Here is a 22,006-nt window from a genome sequence, read left to right on the forward strand (position 1 = left end):
AATATATAAAATATATATTCCCATATATACTAAGGAGTTTACAAAAATGCATCTGTTGGGTGCAGGAAAAAAATCTCTTAAGAAACAGCAAAAGTAATACAAGAAAAGTTCCATTGTTTGTTGCTTATGACAAATAGAGAAGACTGAAAAGACAGGTAAAATTAAAACTCAGTTCTTGCTTTCTTTGAAATTACTACATTTCAAGACATATATAATTAAACTTCCTATTGCTGGAACCTTGATTTTAGGGAAAAGAGTGGATCATACATGTGCTCAGAACAAATTTCTTACATCAGCAATTCCACAAGTCTTCTGCAGACTCCTGCATCAATCACAGCCTGGATTTTATCATTGGGGCCATCAGACAAATAGGACAAAGCCCAGCAGGCATCAGCTAATACATCTGTATCATTGACAAAAAGCAGCCAGGAAAGCACACTTAGACAAGGTGAAACCTGTAAGACATTAAGAGGAGATACACACATTATGCAATCAAAAGGGCCAGAAGACACATTAACATGTCAGTTAATTCTGTATGTGACACTACAGGACTAGGAACTGGGATCGTGAGGTTCAATCCTCAGAATATTTCAGACCTGTGTAAGACTTCTATGCAGGGCTGTAGCTATACAAGTGTGGAAAAGCATGTCAACAGGATAGCACCGTGAGAATTCTGCAGTCTGGCAGCTTCAGCTCACACGTGTCCACTAAGATCTGCCATACTTCACACTACAGCCACCAGCATGTACAGTTGCATTCTGCTGTGGGATGGTCACCTCTGGTACAGGAACAGTAATAAAAAGCTAGGGGGACAGCTATGTTGAAACAGTTGTTGTCAACATCTGCCCAATGGACTAAATACATTCAAAACCTTCATCTGTAAGAAGCCCCTACGTTGTTTCAAAGAAATTCTGAAATATTTCTGCTGTTTAGTTTAAGTTTCACTACCCTTATTGCTAATTTGGCTACCACCACCTCCCAGCACGCTTCCTTTCAAACATCTCTTACCTTGGCAAAATCTGGCGGAGGATTTTTCCCTCTGCAGAGGTTGGAAAGAGCCCATACAGCATTTCGGGTCATAGTGAGACGGTTCTGTTTTGAAAGCAATCTAAAATAAACCAACAAAAAATTCCAACCATTGCTTTTTAGAAATGAAATCCAGACAGCCCTGTAGGGTCAACTGCATGAATCGTTAAAATAACTCAGGCCTACATTTTAACATACACCAGGACAAAACATGCTATATTTGGGGTTTTGTTTGTTTGTTGGTTTGTCGTTGGTTTGCTGGTTTGTTTTTTTTTTTTTTTTCCTCCATAAAAACACATCCTGAGGAAAATCATGCTTGATAGTGGGACACTAACACACATGCTAGTAACATGCATCCTAGCATCCTGACAAGAACAATAACCATTATACTGAAAGTATGCTAATTTAATTGCTTAGATACTGGTGTGGCAGGTTACGAGTCAAAAGGTGCAGGAACTGTGACGAAGTTACTCCAAGTGGCAGGATGTGTAAGTAGCTTTGGAGAGCACTCTCTTTGCTGAACAGCATTTTTATGTAAGTCTCAAACTATCAGCCCCACATCGACACATTTGTATGTTAATTTGTGAAGGAGAATAAAACTTATCCTCAGAAAACATATACAATCAGGTTTAAGGTTTCCTAAACATTCAAGAGTCACGTATCTCACAGCAAGCACCATTGAGAGACTCCCTGTGCACACTGGCTCCAGTCCCAGTGTAGGAAAGCCTTGCCCACTGGGTTCTTGCTAGAACATGATTCTACAGACCACCCCAATCAGTCTCTTCCTGCAGTTAAGGGGCAGCATCCACACACCAGCTGCAGAGTTCAACTTCTGCTCCATAAGACAAGTAAGCCCAGCGATGTGTTGAATGCTAATCCTGACACCTTCACGAGATGTGAGAGGGCAGTTTTGGTGTGCACATTAGGACTACTGCCCTGACCAAATGCGTGCCAGCCACTGTTAGGCTGTGAGTCCTCTTGGGTGAGATCAGCACTGACAGCACGGTCTTCTTGCACTCCCAGCCCTGACTTCTAAAGGTGTCTGAGGAGGTGGCTGTGGAGAAGACTGTGGAGTCAAACACAGTGTGTAGCCTCTAAAAAAGGCATTTTCCTGACAACTTCAAAATGACTAGTCACAGTGCTCTTGGGCCTAGAAGGGATAGAGAAGGGCAATACCTAGTGCTTCCACTAGAGCAACAACTTAGTTTCTTTTTCTCACAGCAATCCTGCACTGTACCAATGACCTTATGAGAGCAGCAGAGAACTCTACTGCTGCAAACCCCGTGTTCAAAGGACAAACTAAGTAATCCTAATTTGGACATGACAATGCAAGATGGTGTCACTGTTTCAGCAATAAATGATCCTTCAGCAGAGGACATCAAGATAGTTAGCAGACTAGAAAAATGAAGCAACAAGAGGGTTAGAGACTTGGATTTGTTACACCTTAGGAGGACACTGCATAAGAGGAGAGAGACGTAACTGCTGCCTGCAGCACTTTTAACGTGGATATAGAAAAGAGGAAGCTAGACACTTCTACTTCTCACAGGTATGTAGTGGCAGGACAACAGACAATTGTCACAAGATAAAACAGAAAATTCTGATTAGCTGTCAGAACACTGTATTTCACCATGACACAGTCAAATACTGCAATAGGTTGCCCCAGGTGATTACAGAATCTACCTTTGATGTTCCAAATTTGACTGGTTAAGTAGTTGAGCAATCTAATCTGATCTCACCTCCTATGAAGAAAGCCTCTGACTAGATGACCTCCAGAGGTACCTTTCAACTTAAATTATTCTATGACTCTATAAAAAGGCCAGGCATGCACCCACTCTGTAAAGTAGTTCCTGCTTAGCTGCTCCTAAAACACGTTTCCATTTTAACTCCGTTACAACAGTAGTTCAGGAACCCCCAATAAAAAGTCTGATTAGTCCACAATAAACAAATTCCTCAAGGCAAAAAACAAACTTCAGCCTTATCAAACACACAAGCACAATTCTGGAAAACATATTAAAACAGACTTACTGCAATAAAGGTGGCAGGATATTACAGTCCAATACATAGTCTCTGCACATAGTGCTGTCTCCAGCAATGTTGCCAAGAGCCCATACTGCCTGCAAGGAAAAGCAGAATAGTAATTGCTTTTTTTTTTTCTCATAATTCAACAAGTTTAGCACATGTATTAGAGAGGGAGAGACTCTGTTCTCACTGTTAGATCCTGGACAATGCATTCTGGTTGAGTACTGCATATATACACCCAAGCTCATTACAATTCAGGAATATTTACACAGATCTAAGAGTGAGACCAAAACTGGCAACGTGTATGTCTCCAGAGGCTTTACAGGCAGACATAACCCTGCTCTGTCCACTATATAAGAGATGAGCTTATCTCCTCAGGATTAGCAACACACTAACTTCCTTCTTGTTCAGATCTGGTTCAAGTCCAGATATTCATAGCACAGATCAAGCAAGTCTGCATCTACCCAGAAGTGTCTGGATGGAACAGCCCATATTAGTATCTCCCAAGAAGCCATAAAAGCATGCATTGTCTGCACAATCATATTAAGAATGCTGACACCAACTAAGATGAAAATGAGGAAAAAAAAAAAGGCAAGAAAAAAAATCAATATCTGCAATGAGAGTTCGGATGGGCATTGGCATATATTCTTTAAGAGAAAACTACATAAAGCAGAATCAGTGTTGCCTATTAAGTGTTTGCAATGCATATGCATGGCAAAATGCAAGGACAGGTATTTTCTCCCTTGGACATCAGTACTACTGTAACCATTTTGAGAAGAAAACATCTAAAATACCAGAAGCGTGGTATAAGAATGAAAAAAGCACGAAAGCCATCTTTTGTAATATGATGAGAATAAAAAGTTTAATGTTTTTTGATTAATAAGTTTGGGTCAAGTGGTGTATTTGCTATCACTGTCCACTGGTAAGAGAGCTATAATTGAGAAAAAATTACAAGTTGTTTATATGAAGTATAAAAGCCATAAATTTTATTAATTCCATGTGATTTAGAGACAATATTTCATCACACAAGTGCATGAAACTCACATTTACTATTTATTTCAGATTAGCAGAGTTCTATTGATCATGGACAACATCTGAATGTCCCCCCGAAATTTCTCTTCAATTGTACACAATGTATTTATTTGCAGCAAAATGTGTTACAGTGCATAACTATTTCTCCAGCTGAACACACATTAAATTCCCCACACAAAATAAACACGTTTTTCTCTCCACATCTCTACTTGAATTACTCCTCTAAAAAAAAGACAGAATAAGCCAAATTTGTTACCTAAACAAAGTCCTCCTATAATCTGAAATTAACTTTATTTGTTATTGATATGATGTCAATTGATCTATTTCATAAGATTTCTACTGCAACACATTTTTAAATGGTGACAAAGACCCTACTTTAAAAAACAGACTCTAATCACCCTAGAGGCCTGAAATCACTAGAAAACACTGCAAAATTACTACTGCTAAAACCAGATGTATATACAAAATGCAGATACATAAAAGGCAACTCCTCTGTATCTGTGCTACCAATAGATAGATCAACTGCAAGTCCCTAAACTACAAGTTTTAAGAGACTAGGAGACTATTCTAGGGCAGGATTAGTTTATTTTGTTCTCCTACTGTTTTCCAGGCTTCTGGTGTCAGCCAGAGTCAGACAGGGCACTGGGCTATACAGAGCTTTGCTGTGAAACAGCACAGTCATTACTATGCAACACCCTCCCCCAAACTGATTTTCATCATGAAAAATTACTTTCATTCCAACACCTGTAACTGTTGTGACAACACTTTGTCTGAAATAAAAGTATAACCTTGGGTCTGACAGTCCCACAGACTCAAGATGAGGGCAGCTACTGGAAAAAGTCAGCTTAAGTGACAGGACATATGCCATCCTCTGCAAAATTCTTATTAGAACTGTAAGAGCCACGCTTGTTGCTCACGGCAATGCCTGTATTTCTGCAGCAATGAGGAACCCGGGAAAGGAATCAAACATTTCAGCTGGTTCTAAGCAAACTTGTAGATCTTCTAAAAACATTTAGGGCTGAAAAAGGTTAAAATTTGCAACAATTTTCTGTGATTAAACATGTGGGTAACTCTGTATGAAGATACAATGCCCTTGCCTGGACACTCTTGCACCCATTAAAACACCGTTGGAAGCCCTACTTCACTTGTCTGGGCACTTTGTTTCTGCCATTACAGCAGTATCTATTTTTAGGGTTGACAACAGTGATAATCACTTAATCCAAGAATCCATTCTGACCCTGAATGACAGACTGGTTTTGCAATAGCAAATCTCATGTGAAGGAGTCTGTCCAGAGAAGTCAAACAGCATCTCTGATGCTTCCCCACTCTTGATTTTTTTTTATGGCAAGAGAAGTGTGGCCAAGTAGTGTGATATCATAGACTTACACAACCTTGTAAGAGAGGATGTTGCAAGAGATCCTTGCAATGCTAATGACTGAAACAGTATACAAGATAAAGAAATTTAAGTATCTTTAGAAAAGAATACAAAGTTTCATGCAACAAGGAAGGCATCTTTCTTTAAAGATTTACTTCAGGTCTCCAAGTAAGTGAGGAACACAAGTGAAGCTCAATTTTAACTCTTCTCGTCGTACACTGCTAGCAATACAAAGCTCTGATATACTTCCCACAGACATGAACAATGGCATGTGTCTTCAGGGTTTGTCAAGTAATGGTCAGTGATTTCTACTGGTTCTTCTGGGCACCCCTCAAGATACAAATGGCTTGCTAGGTTTAACATAGGCTTCATTCTACACATTCCAAATGTTTTTATAGTCTTTTCTGGATTATTGCAGAGGTAAAAGGATGTTTAAAAGGATAGTAAATTTCAGAGTTTATTAAATCCAAAAAAAAATCCCTCCAAGAAACAAAAAATATCTACTTCAGTACCTTCCAATATCTACAACCAGACCTGAAGATGAAGAGAACCTGCAGCTTTAAGATTTGTAGACTGACTTGGCTACCTAAGATGTTAGTTAACAAGTTGTGTGTAAAGTGAAAATGAAGGCAATGCATTGTCAACTGGCTGCCTCTATTTTTATACACCCACATAAACTTCCGCTTGTCAGTAATAGTGGATTAGGGACTGTTGCAGCTCTCCAGTTTATTTTACTCATTGCTAAACTCAATGTTTTTTCACGTGGTTCTGGACAACTTCAGCAGTCAGTAAAGTGCAAGTTTTGTAGAGTACTTTTGAGCTGTATGTTGCTTTCTGTGAACAATCCATGTGCATCCTACGAACCCTCCCTGCCCACCTGGATTCCAAAGGCTCTCAGCCATTATCTCGCCAGGCCTGTGAGTAGTTAAAACAAGTGCTAAACCAACCACCAACAGTGAGTTGAGTCTGTGTCTCTTGGTAGCGAAGTTTTAGGAACTGAGAATTAACACTTCCTCTACTTCTGGTCACTGACTTGGGGAACGGATCTAATGCTGGGATGAAGATGGTGAAAATTAGTTTGCATTCAAGTATGATCAGATAAGTGAACAGAAGGACAGATACCAGAAGAGCATATTTCTAGGAGAAAATTTCTACTGTGCCCTACCACAGAAAACACCTCTTTCACTGGCTGGGGTGGCCATAGTTCCTTACTTCTCACATCTCATCCACTTAAAGAAAGTAACTCATACTCATGCCTCAACTGTTTTTCCTGCTTTTGATACCAAGACCCAGTTAGTAGGACTCCTGATGTAAAAGCAAAACACAAATTGTACACCAGACTCACAGGTCACCTCTGCCAAATAAAGAATGGTTACCAAAAGGAACAGCAATACAAACAGAAATGGAAAAATACTGAGGGGAAAAAAAAAAACATTGGTTTAGTTGAAAATGCAAACATCCCCAGAGGAGAACATGGCAGCTGGGGAAGCTCCAGCCACCAGCTGTCCAACAGAGCCCAGCAATATCTGTCACTGCAAGACAAAGCCACCATCTCATCCAGAGAATGTGATGCCTTGCATGGTTTTTGAAGGAAATTCAATGTTCATCAAGGAAACTGAGGTTGACACCTAGGTTTTAAATAACACAGCAACGAAACCTAGGAAAGAACTGTAGCTAAGACACTGCTGAAGCTAGACCAACCTTAAGTATGTCTAAAGGGCTTTGATGTATAAATAATTTCATGGTAGCATATCTACATTTCTAGATGCCTTTTGGAAGAAAATATTGTGATAAGCGAAAGAAGCTAGGACATAGGCCACTGACAAAGTAAAATTCAGGGCACCAAAGAATGAAACATGGAGAGGTGGGGAGATGCAGGCAAAGTGTTCTTCATAAATAATGGAGACGTAGCTTCTGTAATAAACTCAGTTTCTTCGATGGGAAAAATGGATGCCAAGTGATTTGACCACTGGTAACAGAGAAAGACTGATACACGATCTGGGAAAGAATGGTATACAATGCAAACAATGAGAGTTTAAGGATGGTCTGGTAATTAAATGTTAGCCTGTGTAGTTTAATGGGGAACAGGCCTTGTAAAAGGACATAAGATATGATTTCATCATAATACACGTTGTTTAACACACAGTTATAAAGATTTCCCACCCCCCCCCAGACTTCTACAAAAATCACTGATTTAGAAACCCAGTATACTCAGAAGCTAGCACATGCAAAAAAACCACAGCATAACACATTAGATTAAAACTGGCTTATAAATATGAAAAATAACTGTTTGGAAAATCATGATCAGTTAAAGTAAACTGGCCTAAGTTCTGGAGTCACTGCTAAGCAGGGTTTAAGAGAAAATACAAACTCAGTGGTGTAAGTCTATAACACTGACTTACTGTAAGATAAAAGCAGTTTATAACGATTAGCCAGTAAGTCCAATTAAAATAGTATTATGTGTTCTGGTTTGGGGGGTTTGTTTGGTTTGGTTTTAGTTTATGCTATGCTGAATATTCAAAATTATATTACCATTAATAATTCTTTCTACAGAATTAATATCCCACTCAGCACAAATAGTAGCTTACTAAATATAGCTTTCAATATTTCTTTTTCACTTCACTATATGGTTGTAGGGCTACCTTCTGGCCCATCTGCCCTGAACATGCAGTTGTCTTCTCTGTATTTTCCTACATTTTTGTAATTTATTGCAAAAGTAGTAAGAGTTGTCTGCAAATATTAGTCTCCACAGTACTACTGTAAGAAAAGGTAAGAATCATCATTTCATAGAAAAGAAAATTATGGCCAAATATCTTTCACTTTCAGAAATCCAGCTAGAGATATCCAGGACAAGATCAGCTCAAAACACAGACCTAACTACAGAAGTCACTTGCAGAAGCACTGAGTTGTCCTCAACTACAAAACAAAATGGAAATATTTCACAGTGAGCATCAAAAAAACCCACAGAACTAGTATCCACTTACTGAAAAACAACATAAGCAAATCTACAATTGCCTTAGTTGTAAGAATCTCTCCCCTTTTCTCCTTCATTCACAGTAACAGGTTCCAACTTGAACAAACAGGGCCAGAGTGTGACAAATAATAGATTCATTTACTACTCAATGTTTTGTTACCAGGGCAACTATTTGTACATACACTGAATGAGATGAGTCTCATCTGGAAAAGTTCTATTTGGTTGTGCCCTGATGCTATCCTGTAATGCAGAAGTACAAGCCTTAACTTTTAACTGCTTAATGCTTTTAGTTTTTATTTTAGTAGCTATTATGGTGAAGTGTGTTGGTTTTTTTCAAAGCTGTTGGAAAAACATCTCTTTCATGTTGGCCTGTGTGAAACACCAAGTCAGCTGTCAGCAGGGCTCTGCTCTGCAGCACAGAAACCCACTAGGAGAAGGTGTAGTGAACACTCTGCAGTGAGGCAGCTTCCTGCTCTAGCATAGCTTACTACAGAGCAATTTGTTACTGCTAGTTAGAGACTTACTGGTAACAGATCATGGATTCAGCACTTGAATTGCATAGAAAAATATTTTCCAGTAATTACAACCCCCTCTGCCCACAATCTGAACTTTCACTCATCAGCAGTTTATTAGGAGGCAGAGGAGGACAGAGAAACTTTTTAACCATGGCCCCTAAGCTCTTCTGTTAGTGATGCACATACTAAGGCTGAAGGCTCCACAACTCATTCTAAAAACATCTCTTCCCAACAGCTCTATGACCACAAGCAAGGATAACAACAACCACCTCATAAGAAAAAGTTACTTTTTACAGATCATTAGGAGCCAAAAAAAGGAGTTGCCCTCACCACACCCAAAGCAGTGATGATTCTGCAGGATCAGCACTCCCTGCACTGATGGCTGAATTTGGAAAGTCACACTGTCAATTTCAACCCCCAAAAAACAAACTCTAAAAAGCCTCATATAGCTAAGTCTGAATGGATTTTCACATGGGCAGAACAGAGCATTTATCTGCCACTTGGGCAAGCTCCTTCTCATTTCCAGTTTCTACAATGGACACTAACATCCTCAAAGGAAGCTAAGAAAAAAAAAAAATCTTATTTCCTTTAATACCATTTTCCTCAATCACCCGAATTCAATTTCTCTTAGAATATATTTTGAAAAATAATTCACCCTGAGAGAGAAAGTTGCAGAGCAGGAGAACTAGAAAGCCATAGGGAACTGAGAAAAAAAAAAAAAAAATCTGTCTTATGGAAAATGTTAGGCAGCCTTAAGTAGAGGTGGTATATTCTGAGTCAGGTATAAGAAAGAAGGGCAAGTTACACAAAGCAATACAATGCTTATCAGTTGGGACTCCTCCAATCATGCATCTCAACACAGCCAAATGCAAGGTCAGACATCTAGGAACAAAGAATAAACTCACACAGAGGATGGAGAACTGAACCCTGGAAGTCAGTGACTCTGAAAAGAACAATGGATCATATTGGATAATCAGCTTAACCTGAGCTTGCAGCCCAGTTCTCTGGCAGAGTCTGCAAGGACATCCGGGACATTTACACACCAAAGTATCAAGCAGAAATTAAAATGATGTACTATCTCTGCAAACAGCATTGCTGGAAAAGTGCTACTGGAATATCCAGTGCTTACAATTTCACCACCACAAAAAGACACTGAAACTAAGTTGAGAAAAGGGTTACCAAAAAAACAAACCAACCACCACAGAAATACCCTCAATGAGAATTCAGAGCTTAATTTCATTTGCTCAAGAAAAGCTTAAGCTACGGCCTATAAGTAGCTATGGGAAAAAAGAGAACTGAGTAGAGAATGAAACAAAGGCAAATACCTGGACCCAAAGCTAGTCCAATTTGTACAATAAAGGTACATACTTTAAAGTTAGAATTACGATTAACTGAAACTCTATTGGTTAACATGATTAATATTTCATCACACTAACTCATCAAAGCAAGATTATATGTCTGAAATACATCCTAGTTCAAACACAAGATAGGGGCCTCATCTGGAAATCACTGAGTCAAATGTTTGGCCTGTGCTTTACACGGATCCTTTGGGGCCTTAAAGAATATTCACCTAGATTGTAAGGATCACAGAGAACAAACTAATTTTCCCTGTAGAGAATAAACTATAATTTCCACTTGTGCTTTATCTTCAGGAGAGACAAGCATGAACTTTCCATCCCTAAAGCAATTTTTTAAACAAGACTTCTTGAATTCCTCAATACACAGAAAAATACTAACCTAGCACTACCCCATCAGCTGTGGTTAAATTTATCATTCCAGAAAAAGAAAAATACAATATTTGTGTAGGTATCTTAACACATGCTACATGGAAAGGAAATGCTGTGCAAAACTGCCAAAAACCACTACATTTCCTCTAAAGGCTTTCTTACAGGATAGCCTTGTTCCTTTCTGGGAAAGGAAAAAAAGCCAAATAATAAACCAAAACCAAACAAAATATTCCCCAAACCCTAACCCCGCAAACCACCACACACACACACCCCAACACCATTCTCAGTAGTTACCTGTTCCTGTACATCTTCAAACTCTGAACTGAGCAGCTCAATGAAGATGGGGACGGCTCCTGCCTGGATCACTATTCGGGTCTGAAGGGAATTTCCCGAGGCAATATTTGTCAACACCCACGCAGCTTCAAACTGGAAAACAAAATCCAGACCACAATTTACTGGAAGCTTTCTGTAATGCACCAAAAATGAAGACTAAATGCCTTTTAAATACAGAAAGAATTGGCATAGGGAACGTATCAGATATTACTAATCAACACAGAGAATTTACAAAGAATCAGAATCATAGAGTTAAGAGTTACCAATATCACTTGCAATCAAAATCTGCACAAGTTCCTAATGAGAGCAAGATCAGGTTTGCTGTGTCTTTTCAAACATAACTTTTTGCTATGTGGTTATATCATCTTTGGTCTGTTCTACTGCCTTTCTTTACTGGCTAAGAGGCTAGACACAAAAAAATGAGTCTCCCCACAAGGCGTCCGACAGCTGGAATCACTGAATCAGCAATGATAGAACTGAAGATGCAAGAAGGGACAGTGTTCAGCAAAATTTGATGGATATAAAGCAATAAAAGCTATTAAAGAACCACCAAAACATCAAAATAAAAAAAAAAAAGGAAAAGAGATTAAAAAAAAATATCAAAACCACACCACTAAAAATACCCCAAACTTTATGCCCATGATCTGATAGAATTCTGCAACTACAATGTACTCTGCTCCAACTCTGGTGATCAGTGGTGCTGTTAAGAGTTACTAGTGGATGTTGATTTTATGCAAGACTTGAAGTAAAACTTGAGATCCTCAATTAACACACTGCATCTTTTGATTTAACTGGTTCTGTAATTTATTTTTATTTCAATCCTAACTTACAAAAGCATTAACTTTTTAAGCTAAAGTGCAAATTTTAACATCACTTGATTTCTAGGATGGTTTCTGAGGTGTGTATCTAGATTTTTGCATGTTTTTCAGTACAAAATTATTACACTACACTAGTAAGCTTAAATCCTATCAGATACATTCAGAATCTAGAGAACAAACAAACTGCTAAGAGTTGAAAAGGCAAAAAAACAAACAAAAGTGGAAAGTTGTATGCTATAAATGGCCCATTTTGACATTACTAAGCAATTTTATTAAACTGATGCTGATCCAGCAGTATTCCAGTGAAAATCCAGATATACTTTCCAAGGCTAGCTATCTCTGAAGAGCAGCAAGGACTTGTATTTAGGATTTAACCATAAAAGCTGCTAAGGAGACACAGAATCCTGAAATCAGCCTGAAATAAGAACTTAACTCAGCCTTGGCTTGTAAGGTTTTTAATTTTTAATTGGTGAGTAAGGCCATGAGAATTTGACTTGGTCTATGACTGCTATTGAAGTTTTTTAAATTATAGGTGTACCTGCATTTGATGAAGTACCCTTTACCCTTATTTTCCCTTCTTACTCAAATATGTCCTTCAAATATGATGTGCTTGCTTCCCTTTATCTGTCTTAAGTTTCCATGCTAGACCTCTCTAAGTAATAGAATACATTCCATTTTTTTATACCAGATTGCTTACAAACCTTCCACTGGAGCTGCAAATCAACTGGCTTAAATCTGGTACATACTCTTAGTTATTGTCCAAAGACTCCTCAAAGGTAGCTAACAGACCTTTGGAATTCCATGGATATCAATCTGAAAAGTAATATCTATAAATTATACTTTCTCTAATGCATAAGAAATAAAGTATAAATTTTTTGCTTACATATACTCACAAAAATTTGGATTCCACATAGCCTTAACAAACTTGTTGCCTCATATGCAATTTGAAAGAACCTTGGTTCTAATCTATATCTTATATTTAATGGTTAACTGTTAATACTTTTTTTTTTAACTAGATTATTAATTTTCTTTCATTTTCTACTAGCTTTCTACTACTCTTTTCTTTCTTATTTCCCAGAGCAAAGAATTCTGGCCAGGAAAAAAGGACAGCTGAGAATGAAACAAAGTTTCAAAAAGCAAGTCCAAGGCAAATTAACCAAAACTGTAACAGCCAAAATCTAGTTTTTCAAATTAAAGCAAGTAAGTTTTAGGGCTTCTATGTTTATCATTAGGGATTGTAATTATAATTCTAAACTGTTTTTAATTTCATCAAAAATTTAAGTCATAATTCTAAAGATTTAAAAGTGCCTTCAATTAGCACAAAAAAAGATAAACACTGAAGTTTAGTTTAATAGTTTTTCACCTGTTGAGGTCCAGGTTTCAAACTCTGGTTTTGTTACATGACAAGTGTAAAGACACCATCGTAGTCTTCACACAATTTAACTATGACATCTCTTTCTCCTGTCCCCAGGGGTCTTGCTAGAAACTCTGAAGACAAAATAGCTTTTCAACCTCATGAATAAAAAGAAAGGAGAGGATGTATAGGTAATAAAACAAATCACTGATTTTATTTCCTTCCTAGTTTGCATCACCAAATGCCTTCGTAATATAGGAAGACAGATTTATTTATATTTGTATACCTGTAATGTACAGTTTTCTTTTCGTTTGAGGAACTCCACAAACCTGGCCACCACTCCTGGCGTGCTTATGACTTCATCTATTGGAGGATTGGGTTCTATTCAAAATAAAAAGCAAATTTAGATACATTAGTTCCTTTGTATGGAAGTTTTCAAATTATTGCATCAAAATAATATCCAATGACATACTGACCTGCCTTTTCTGAATGTCTTTTTCTATAATACCGCTTTACCTTCACTAAAAGGTAACAGAGTCCTGCCTGTCACCATGAGACTTCAGCTTGAATTCTGAGGTAATGAGGTAACATGATTCAAAACACTAATGCATTTAGTAATTTAGGCAGAGCAGCTTCACAGCAGTAACCCTGAAGTCACTCTGGCATGCATACATGCAGAGAAACTTTGGTACATGGGCATATTTGAGCCATAGAGGCACTGCCCAGAATGTTCAAACATATTCAAGAGTAGACAACACATCTGCATAACTTACTAGTTACATAGATTTCAAGAAGATACATGACTATTACATGTATCTAGCTGACATTTTGCAAAATCAGAGCTTCTTACAGAAACCTCTGTATGAAATTCAATCTTTATTGGTGTCAAAGTAAAAACATGTAAAAAAGCATTGAAGTGCCCCTGACAAGTAATTTCAGCCCTTACCTTTAGAAAGCAGCTTTCGGAACTTCTGGGTGGCTGAAAGCTGCTGCTCTGGACTATTGGAGAAAATCATCTCAATCATATCAGAGGTGATGACTGCACTCTAGGATTCAGGTGGAGGAGACAGAATAAGAGCGGTAGAGAGCAAGAGGGGAAACAAAATCTGTTATTAGTGGTACACAGGTTACCATATCTGCTAAACCGTTATCAAGATTCTCTCTTATTGAATAAAAACCTAGTTAAGACCATTATGGACAACAAAGGAACCATCATACATGCACATCATAAACATCATCATTCTTAAGTGTAGTCTTTCTTTTCTGGAAGCCAAAAATCAAATTTTACTTCAGAAACAGCACGAAAAGTACTTTTCAGAATCTCTCACTGGTATTCCAGTCCCTTTTTTTCCTATCTCACCTCCTCTTAAATAGATGTAAAATTGTAAGCTTCAACAAAAATTGGATTAGAAATGACTGATGCATGACCACCACTGATTATGCTATTGTTTAGATTTCTGTGATGTGTAGACTGACTCATACTTTTACACCAAAATGTACAGGAATGGTCATTTTTTAGAGGAGCTGACAAACCTAATGCTTGCCATCATAATCAAATAGGAGTATTAAATTTTCCGTAACACTGGTGGTTTCCACCAATAAGGCTAAACTGAATCAGGAACATTTCTTATGGCAGGTAAAATCTGACGTCATTCATCACACATGTAAGGCCACGGAAAGAAGCATAAGGGAAGCTAATTTTTTCTTCTGCTTCTGATTTAAATCCTTAGATCTGATCCAAAACCAAACAGCTCAAATCCCTTACCATTCTCCTTTCCATGGAAAGGACTGTGGTAAAGGAACAGGGAGAAAGGAGAAAAATCTAATTTCCATGATGAAATTCCAGTTTGGAAAGGAGTTTAAAGTTAAACCCATGCAGACAGATAAGCTAGGTCTAGTTGTGTTTCTAACACTCTGGCTAAAAACGGTGCCACTTGAAAGTCCAAGAAGATGGACTAAATCTAACAAAGATTTCCACTGAGCCCCTTTTTACTTTGCAAATTGCAATAACCCAGTGTCTGGTTTGCATTTTCCTGTTTCAAGCATTATGAATTTCAGATTAAAAAAATAATCAACCAAACAAACAACAACTCTAGGGAACAGCTGATAAGATCACCCAAAATGGTGAACATCAAACCCAGGAAGTAATCAGTCTGCCTGGAACACTGACATTTTATTTCATTTTCTTGAAAGTATATCCACTGAGCAACCACTCCCTCTACCCATAACATTTTTCTCTCATACAATCTGTTTCAGGGCAGTTCCCTGAAACAGGTGTTTAAGAGCTGTCCAGAAGCTCTTTGAATACTGTCCTTTCACATTCTTCTAGAATTCTCTTCCCCTCAATTCACGGTACAACAGATCTATCTCATTTCAACATTGTGTTCTTTTCTCATCACTTACAGATGTCATCTCCATGTTGTTCATCTGTGCCTCGTGGAAGCCACCATCTGACATCACTTCCTCCTCCGCTTCTTCCTCAGCTGTTGCAACATTTCGGCGTTTGAACAGCTAAATAGAGAAATTATTTCATACATATAATATATGGCAAATATATACACAGCATGTCATGCTAGGCTGCAATAAAAATGACATATGCTATCATATGCAATATGAAACAAACTAGTATAGTGGGTACAGGACTCAGCTCCTGAGAGCTAATGGAGAAAGCTTAATCATGGAGTAAATTAAAACAAGGCACTAGAATATTGGTTCCCAACATTTCCAATAAAATTCTCACTGATACTCCCCTCTGTTCACAGTCCCCCTCCACCTACAAGTTATCTCTAGCTTCCAGACAATTGCTTTCCTGCAGAGGATGCTGGGGCTCAGACTTGAAAAACTGCTGTGTATAACAGATCTTCGTAGAACACTTGCAGAGGCTGGGATAACTGAGTTATAGTAGCATAGAGAGGGATTTGGAGGATGATCATGCAGGGTTGAAATGACACCAGGATGATAAGAATTTGGTTGCTACCACTTAAAAGAAGGTACCAAGTTTGAGATGTCATGAGGAGAGCTGGAGAGGCTACAGCTCCTCCCCTTCATCCAGCTGCCTCATTTGAAGAAACATGAGCAATGACGCGACGTCTCTGGGGACGCTGCTCTGCCTGTTGAGTTCAGGAAGAGAGACTTCAGCACTGAGCCATGTCAGAGCTGCACTGCTGCAGACAGGCAAGACAGGGCCCTGGCACAGACCTGCTGGGACTCTCCTCGCCAGAGAAGACGGGGAGGAAACAAACCTGCTAAGGCTACAGCAACCCAGTCAGTGAGAGGCACCCTTACGGAATGATACTGATTCTAAGCTACTGGATGATGTGCCCACTCAAGCTCAAACACGCTCAAATACAATCTTAAACCAAAATTTATACGCTGCCAAGTTATATGAAAATTCTGAGGCCTGAGGTTGTTTCTGCAGGGTTCTTCGCCTTAAAAAAAAACACCACAGAAGATAAACCCCAAGAAACAGAATTTTAAAGAAACTTCAATGAGCTATGTGGCAAATACATAAAAGTACCTGTACAAGGCCTGAAATTGTAGAGGGGCAGACTCTGCTTGCAACTTCACTTTTGCTCCACTGTTAGTCCAGTTAGGCCTAACAGTTTTCCTTAACAGAAGGAAACACTGCCACACTCTTTATTTAGCCAACCTGCAGTAATCGGGTTCAGGGGAGGTCAGAGGCACGGATAAGACAGAAAATGAGTCATCATTTTCCAGATTTAGTAATGGCTTTACAAGCAAGACCAACAGCATTCTGTGCTACCAGCAGCCTGGAGATGCTACCTGCAGACACTGAGCAAAATCAGCAAGAATTACTGCAATTCCCTCTCAGAACTCTCCCCACCTTCCCTTTAAGTATCTGGTATTGCCAGTGTGAAAACAGTATTAAACAGATTACAGACTTGATCTACCACTCCAAACACAAGCATATTGCTGTCTTCATTCTAACTCCAAAAACCTCAACATTAATGAAGGCTTCATTGTAATTAACTTGTTTGAATTTGAACCATTCCCTTAAAGTTTCCAATGAACACAACTAGGAACAAAAGGAATAACTGTTCAGTGCTACCTGTTTTTTATCAGAAGGTTTTCATCATGTCTTGCCACTGCTGCTGTTTCCTGACTAAACCTGCAGAGCAACTGCCACTTTGCAAAGTGAATGAAGCAATAATTAGCAAGACATGAGAAGATAGAGAAGCTTCTTTTCCAAGCTTTTTCTCAATCCTTTTGCTTACAACAAACTAAATCCACTAATGAAGGTACCAGCCTGACAGGCATAAACATTGTTTATACACTCACACATTAGCTGAATCTTAAAGACAGAAAATAGAGAAGTATCAGGTCAATACATTATTTCTTCCCTCAAGAAATTCCTTAATGCAACTGATAAAGGACTTGGTCAGACCTTCTCCTCCTCCTACTCTAGCTGAAATGTTTCCTTCCATTCCACTCCAGCTTGTCACTCTTTGAACAGAGTTTAGAGCAACTTGAACTCAAGTAGCAAAAAACCAACCAACTAAACAAACAAAAAAACACCCACAAAAAAAAAAAAAAAAAAAAAAAAAACCAAACCATAAAAAAAAAAAAAAAACCAAACCATAAAAAGAAAGAAAACCGGGACTTCCCTCAATCACCTTCAGTGAAAGGTCAAACAGCTTTGTTCCAATCACCTTTAAGCTGCTCTGACCAACCATACACTTGAGTGAATGAGGAGCACTCCCTCAAGTTTTGCAGAGCCTGCAAAAGAGGCAGCAAAGTCTGCAGGTGACTGATCTCAGACTGCCTACGTATTATTTAGGCAAGGCAGAAACAACTAAGAAGGGGCTTGGGAGAAGGAAGGAGCCAGAGTCAGTGCAAGGGAAGACATCAGGGACTGGTTACAGTTACCACAACTGCAGTGTCATACCTGTTCCTCTCTCTTCTGCTTCCGTAGCTGCAGACCCTCCTCCTCCCGCCTGCGGCGCATCTCATCCGGGTTCAGGGATTTGTTCTTGTAGCTCTTCAGTCGGAAATTCTCTTTTCCTGAGGTCGTCATGATTCCTTTGCAATACAATTGAAAGGAGAAGTCAGAAAAGAAGTACTCTTCAACATAATTTCTTTTTGTGAAAGCTTTTATTTTACTCTAAGGTTGCAAGGCATGAATAAATTGAAATATTTTATTAAGAATGAACGGAGACCTATAAGGCAGAGTACAGGGCCTGGGCTAAAAAGAATACTGCACTAATACATCTTAACATTTCTCCACATAGGGAATTTGCCAAACTATATTCTCCTGTCTTCACTTGAAAGTGAAGGAGTCTTAGATGTTTTTTAGATTAATTCACTTTACACGTCAATAGAGGGTGGTGTCTCTGTGTTTTTGTTTTTTGGGCTTTTTTTTTATACACCAAACCCACATTTTAAGCTAATTCAACACAACCCTGTGTTCTTTCTATCCAGACAAGGACTACAAGAAAAATGAAATGGAGAAAGAAATTTTAGGTGAGGATGGTATAACCGCTGAAAATTCTCACTCTTGGAAAGAAAGCAGCGCTATTCTTACCCCCCTCTCCACCCCCAGGTCTAATCCTGCTTCTGTTTATGCAGAGGGGCCTTTTTCAATCTAAGACTTCCAAGTACTGTCTTATATAACTCACTGGCTCAGTATTTATAGCCATCCATGATAATTTTCACATGTACAATGCTGCACTTTGGAGTTACATAAAACAAACAGCATAAAACAATAGCTATAAAACTGTGGAAAGACCACCACTCCTTAAGTCACTGGGCTGTGGATCTGCTCCTGCTGCTACTTCCTCCCTTACATCATCCTCTTTAAATGGAAGGAAGGTTGGGAACCAAATTCTAAGCATCTTGGTATTTCCATGCATCTTCACACAGATGCAGAATCTCCAACACATTGTAAATATCTGCAATTTTATAATGCAATATTTAGGAAACCAAACTACATAAAAAGTTATATTACAGGGCCTTTAAAGGTCCCTTTCAAATGCCCTAACGTGTCATACTAAATATGCTACCTACCTCAAATTCCATAAGCCCAGAGTTAGAAGGTGATATATGATCTCCTGTGCACTTTTTACTTTAAGATGGAGCAACACAAGTGCATACAGACTCTCAAAAGCTTAGGTTTCCTATTTAAAATACACCAAAGGTAGAATTGAGTCTACTCTAGCCTTTCAGTTAGCACAAAGAGTTCTAAGAGCTTTAAAAAAAAAAATTATATCCAAATGTGCTTCTTATTAGAGCCTCTTTAAGTTGCTGCTACCTGACAACCGTTTGTAAGAATTCTGATGATCAGGACTACTTCCAAAGAACACACTTCAGGCATCAGTTCAAGTGTTACTGTAAACTCCCAACAGAGATTTTAAAAACCTTAAGGGACCCAGAACTACTGTACTCAAGATCAGTTGGTCACAGTTTCTACTGAATGCAATGTAAAAACCTGAGCATATGGGTAAGAAATTCAACAGCTCAATTCTGCTGAAAAGGCTCTTCCTGAAATGGCTTTGACTTTGATTTGCTTCTGACTTTAAGGTAATAATTTTAATTTTCCTCTCAGAGCTCTATTAACCCCCATGTGTACTTTACGCCATTTCATTTATTGAAAATATGGGTAAAAGTTTTACTTGAATTCTCTGACTTTACTTCAACTGCTCTACCTGAACTCTTCACAAGAACTATCTTCTATTCATTACACCCTTTAGAAGCTGTAGCTGTAACTTTTTGCTATGCTCATTTCTGACTTTCAAGACTGCTCACTTTGCTGACTAACCCCTTCTGCTATTTCATGAGTAATTTATACACTTAAAAATCCCTTCAAAAATAGTGGATTGTGTTTTAGTTGGGTGTAAAGCCTTCCTACAGTTTCCTATCACCAAATGATTGGGCAGGGTTTATTCTATGAAAGCTGAAAGAAATAAGCTCCCCTCACCATTAAGAAGTCACTAATCCAACTAGTAACAAGTTCAATAATTTCTTTCGTAGTACCCCCGCACTGGTAGTAAATGAATAAATCCCAACACATAGACACATCCTTTTTATATACCTGCCTGTAGTTACACCTGTGTAACTATAATAGTTATACCTGTGTAACTATTAAATCTAAAGCTATTTTATAAAGGCAGCTCTTGTAATATCTCCTAATATTGATTCTTTCTTCATCATTCCTTTACCAATTCCTCAGGTACTGGTGACTACTATTCAATGACCACAGCCAGCTAGCCTGCATCTGCGGCTAGCATCTTAAGACCTCCTCAGCATGAACACAAACTATTTACTTAGGAGTGAAAATATAACAATTCTATGTTAGTTATAGTCATCCAAGGACTGTTTGCTATAAGTCTCCTCTTCGTTCTTCAGGATGTAGCCTTTCCCCCAGACTAAGCCACAAAGGCGAAACAACTTCAGACTGCCACACTCATCTTCAGCAGCTTTGCTATGGCTTACATTAAAATCTTTCAATGGTCACTTTAAATTCACCCATGCTAATTTCTTCCTAGCAAATAGCAAACCCTCAATCTTCTTTGCACTATCAAAATTAATGATACTTCTGGTGAAAAATCTCTGGTGGTTGTCATGGAAATGTTCTACCCATCTTCTCTCTCCTAAAGATAGCGCAGTATTTTCCACATTTTTCGCATACTCCTGTCGACAGATAAAAACCTCTGGTGAGCTGATGAGGAATTTTCATGTTGTATTCTTTGGGCTTTTGTGCAGCACCACCCAGAACACGTATGACACTCTCCTCAGTATGGATGCCATGAAGAAATGATTTTTAGTTAAATTTAAACCACTATCTATTCCTGAACGTCTGTGCTTCCCTAAGGAAATTACAATCCCCAAATTTTTTGCTGATCAAGACAAGTACCCTGCCAAATGTAGATGTGTCCTAAGCATACGTTTCTCAGAGTAAGGAGAAATACTGCCTTTCTCCTTGCTCATCAAGTCAGAGAAATCCAGAGGCACTAGGAAATGCAGAGTCACTTACTGCAATGACCTACCTTGTCCCAAGTAATCATCTAGACAGGAACAAAAATGAACTCCCTGCCTTCTCAAATCAGCTATTACTAGACTTAAGGGCTTGGCCAGAAGGAATGCCATGTGACTAATATTCCTGTATATTCTATGTCAGAGGTATCCAGATGTAAAAATAAAGGCCTTACAAATCAAGGCCTGCGTAACGGTGTATCTATAGTGCAGATGACTGAAACTGAGATTACCAAACACACTGCTGTTATTAAAGACCACTGGAGACAAACTTCCCTTCTTGGGAGTTAGAAAACCCTTCTTGGGTTAAAAAAGAGTGCATTTCAGAAGTGTAGAATAGTATAAGAAATTCTACTTTCCAGTGTAAATATATCCAAAGAGGAAGACTTGAAAATGAAGGCAGACAATGAGGTTGAAAAGAAATAGGACAAGTGATAAAAAAAGATATCCTGAAGATCCACAATTCAACATACTAGCAGTGTACATTTCCTAACGGAGGCAGTTGCCAGAAGGAAAGGACTCACTGGAGGCATACTTGTGAGCTCTCCTGTACTGTCAAACTGCTATCTCTCCTTTAGGTTGCTGTCAGAAAGATAGTGAAAAGATATGAGGCACTGTTGGCCCTGAAAGGACAACCTGTGTTGGAAACAGCACTGTCAAGACAGAACTCCAAACAGTCACAGAAGCTGGAATTATTCAAGGTAAGAAGTGGTTCAGCTATGCTACAAAACCTTTACTTCCAAGGACAGTTTGTTTATTGGCTCTGCCACAAGAGGACTCGTGACCTCCTACAGAATTAGTTTCCTCACAATCACACTGGACATCACATCAAATACCTACAGCA

General features: G+C 38.6%; 1 protein-coding gene across 1 annotated transcript; it reads right to left on the reverse strand.

The window, feature by feature from the left end:
* Positions 1-287: 287 nt before the first annotated feature.
* On the reverse strand, positions 288-18,208 carry LOC103774554 (importin subunit alpha-5). The gene is made up of 8 exons (XM_008941966.1): positions 18,080-18,208; positions 15,577-15,684; positions 14,120-14,219; positions 13,460-13,554; positions 10,963-11,094; positions 3,052-3,140; positions 1,009-1,108; positions 288-455 (listed from the first exon to the last, which is right to left on the reverse strand). Exons 1-8 carry the CDS (start codon positions 18,206-18,208, stop codon positions 288-290), a joined length of 921 nt encoding a protein of 306 aa, XP_008940214.1.
* Positions 18,209-22,006: the final 3,798 nt, after the last annotated feature.

Source organism: Merops nubicus, unplaced genomic scaffold (assembly GCF_000691845.1).
Source record: "Merops nubicus isolate BGI_N331 unplaced genomic scaffold, ASM69184v1 scaffold38886, whole genome shotgun sequence".
Taxonomy (NCBI): Eukaryota; Metazoa; Chordata; class Aves; order Coraciiformes; family Meropidae; genus Merops; species Merops nubicus.

What these genes read in the sequence shown, in the direction of transcription:
- LOC103774554 (XM_008941966.1), bottom strand. Translation starts at nt 18,208, where the DNA reads ATGACGACCTCAGGAAAAGAGAATTTCCGACTGAAGAGCTACAAGAAC. An exon ending in AGCAGAAGAGAGAGGAACAG is followed by an intron (nt 15,685 to 18,079) that starts GTATGACACTGC and finishes TTCTCTATTTAG; the next exon opens with CTGTTCAAACGCCGAAATGT. An exon ending in CCGAAAGCTGCTTTCTAAAG is followed by an intron (nt 13,555 to 14,119) that starts GTAAGGGCTGAA and finishes TATTTTGAATAG; the next exon opens with AACCCAATCCTCCAATAGAT.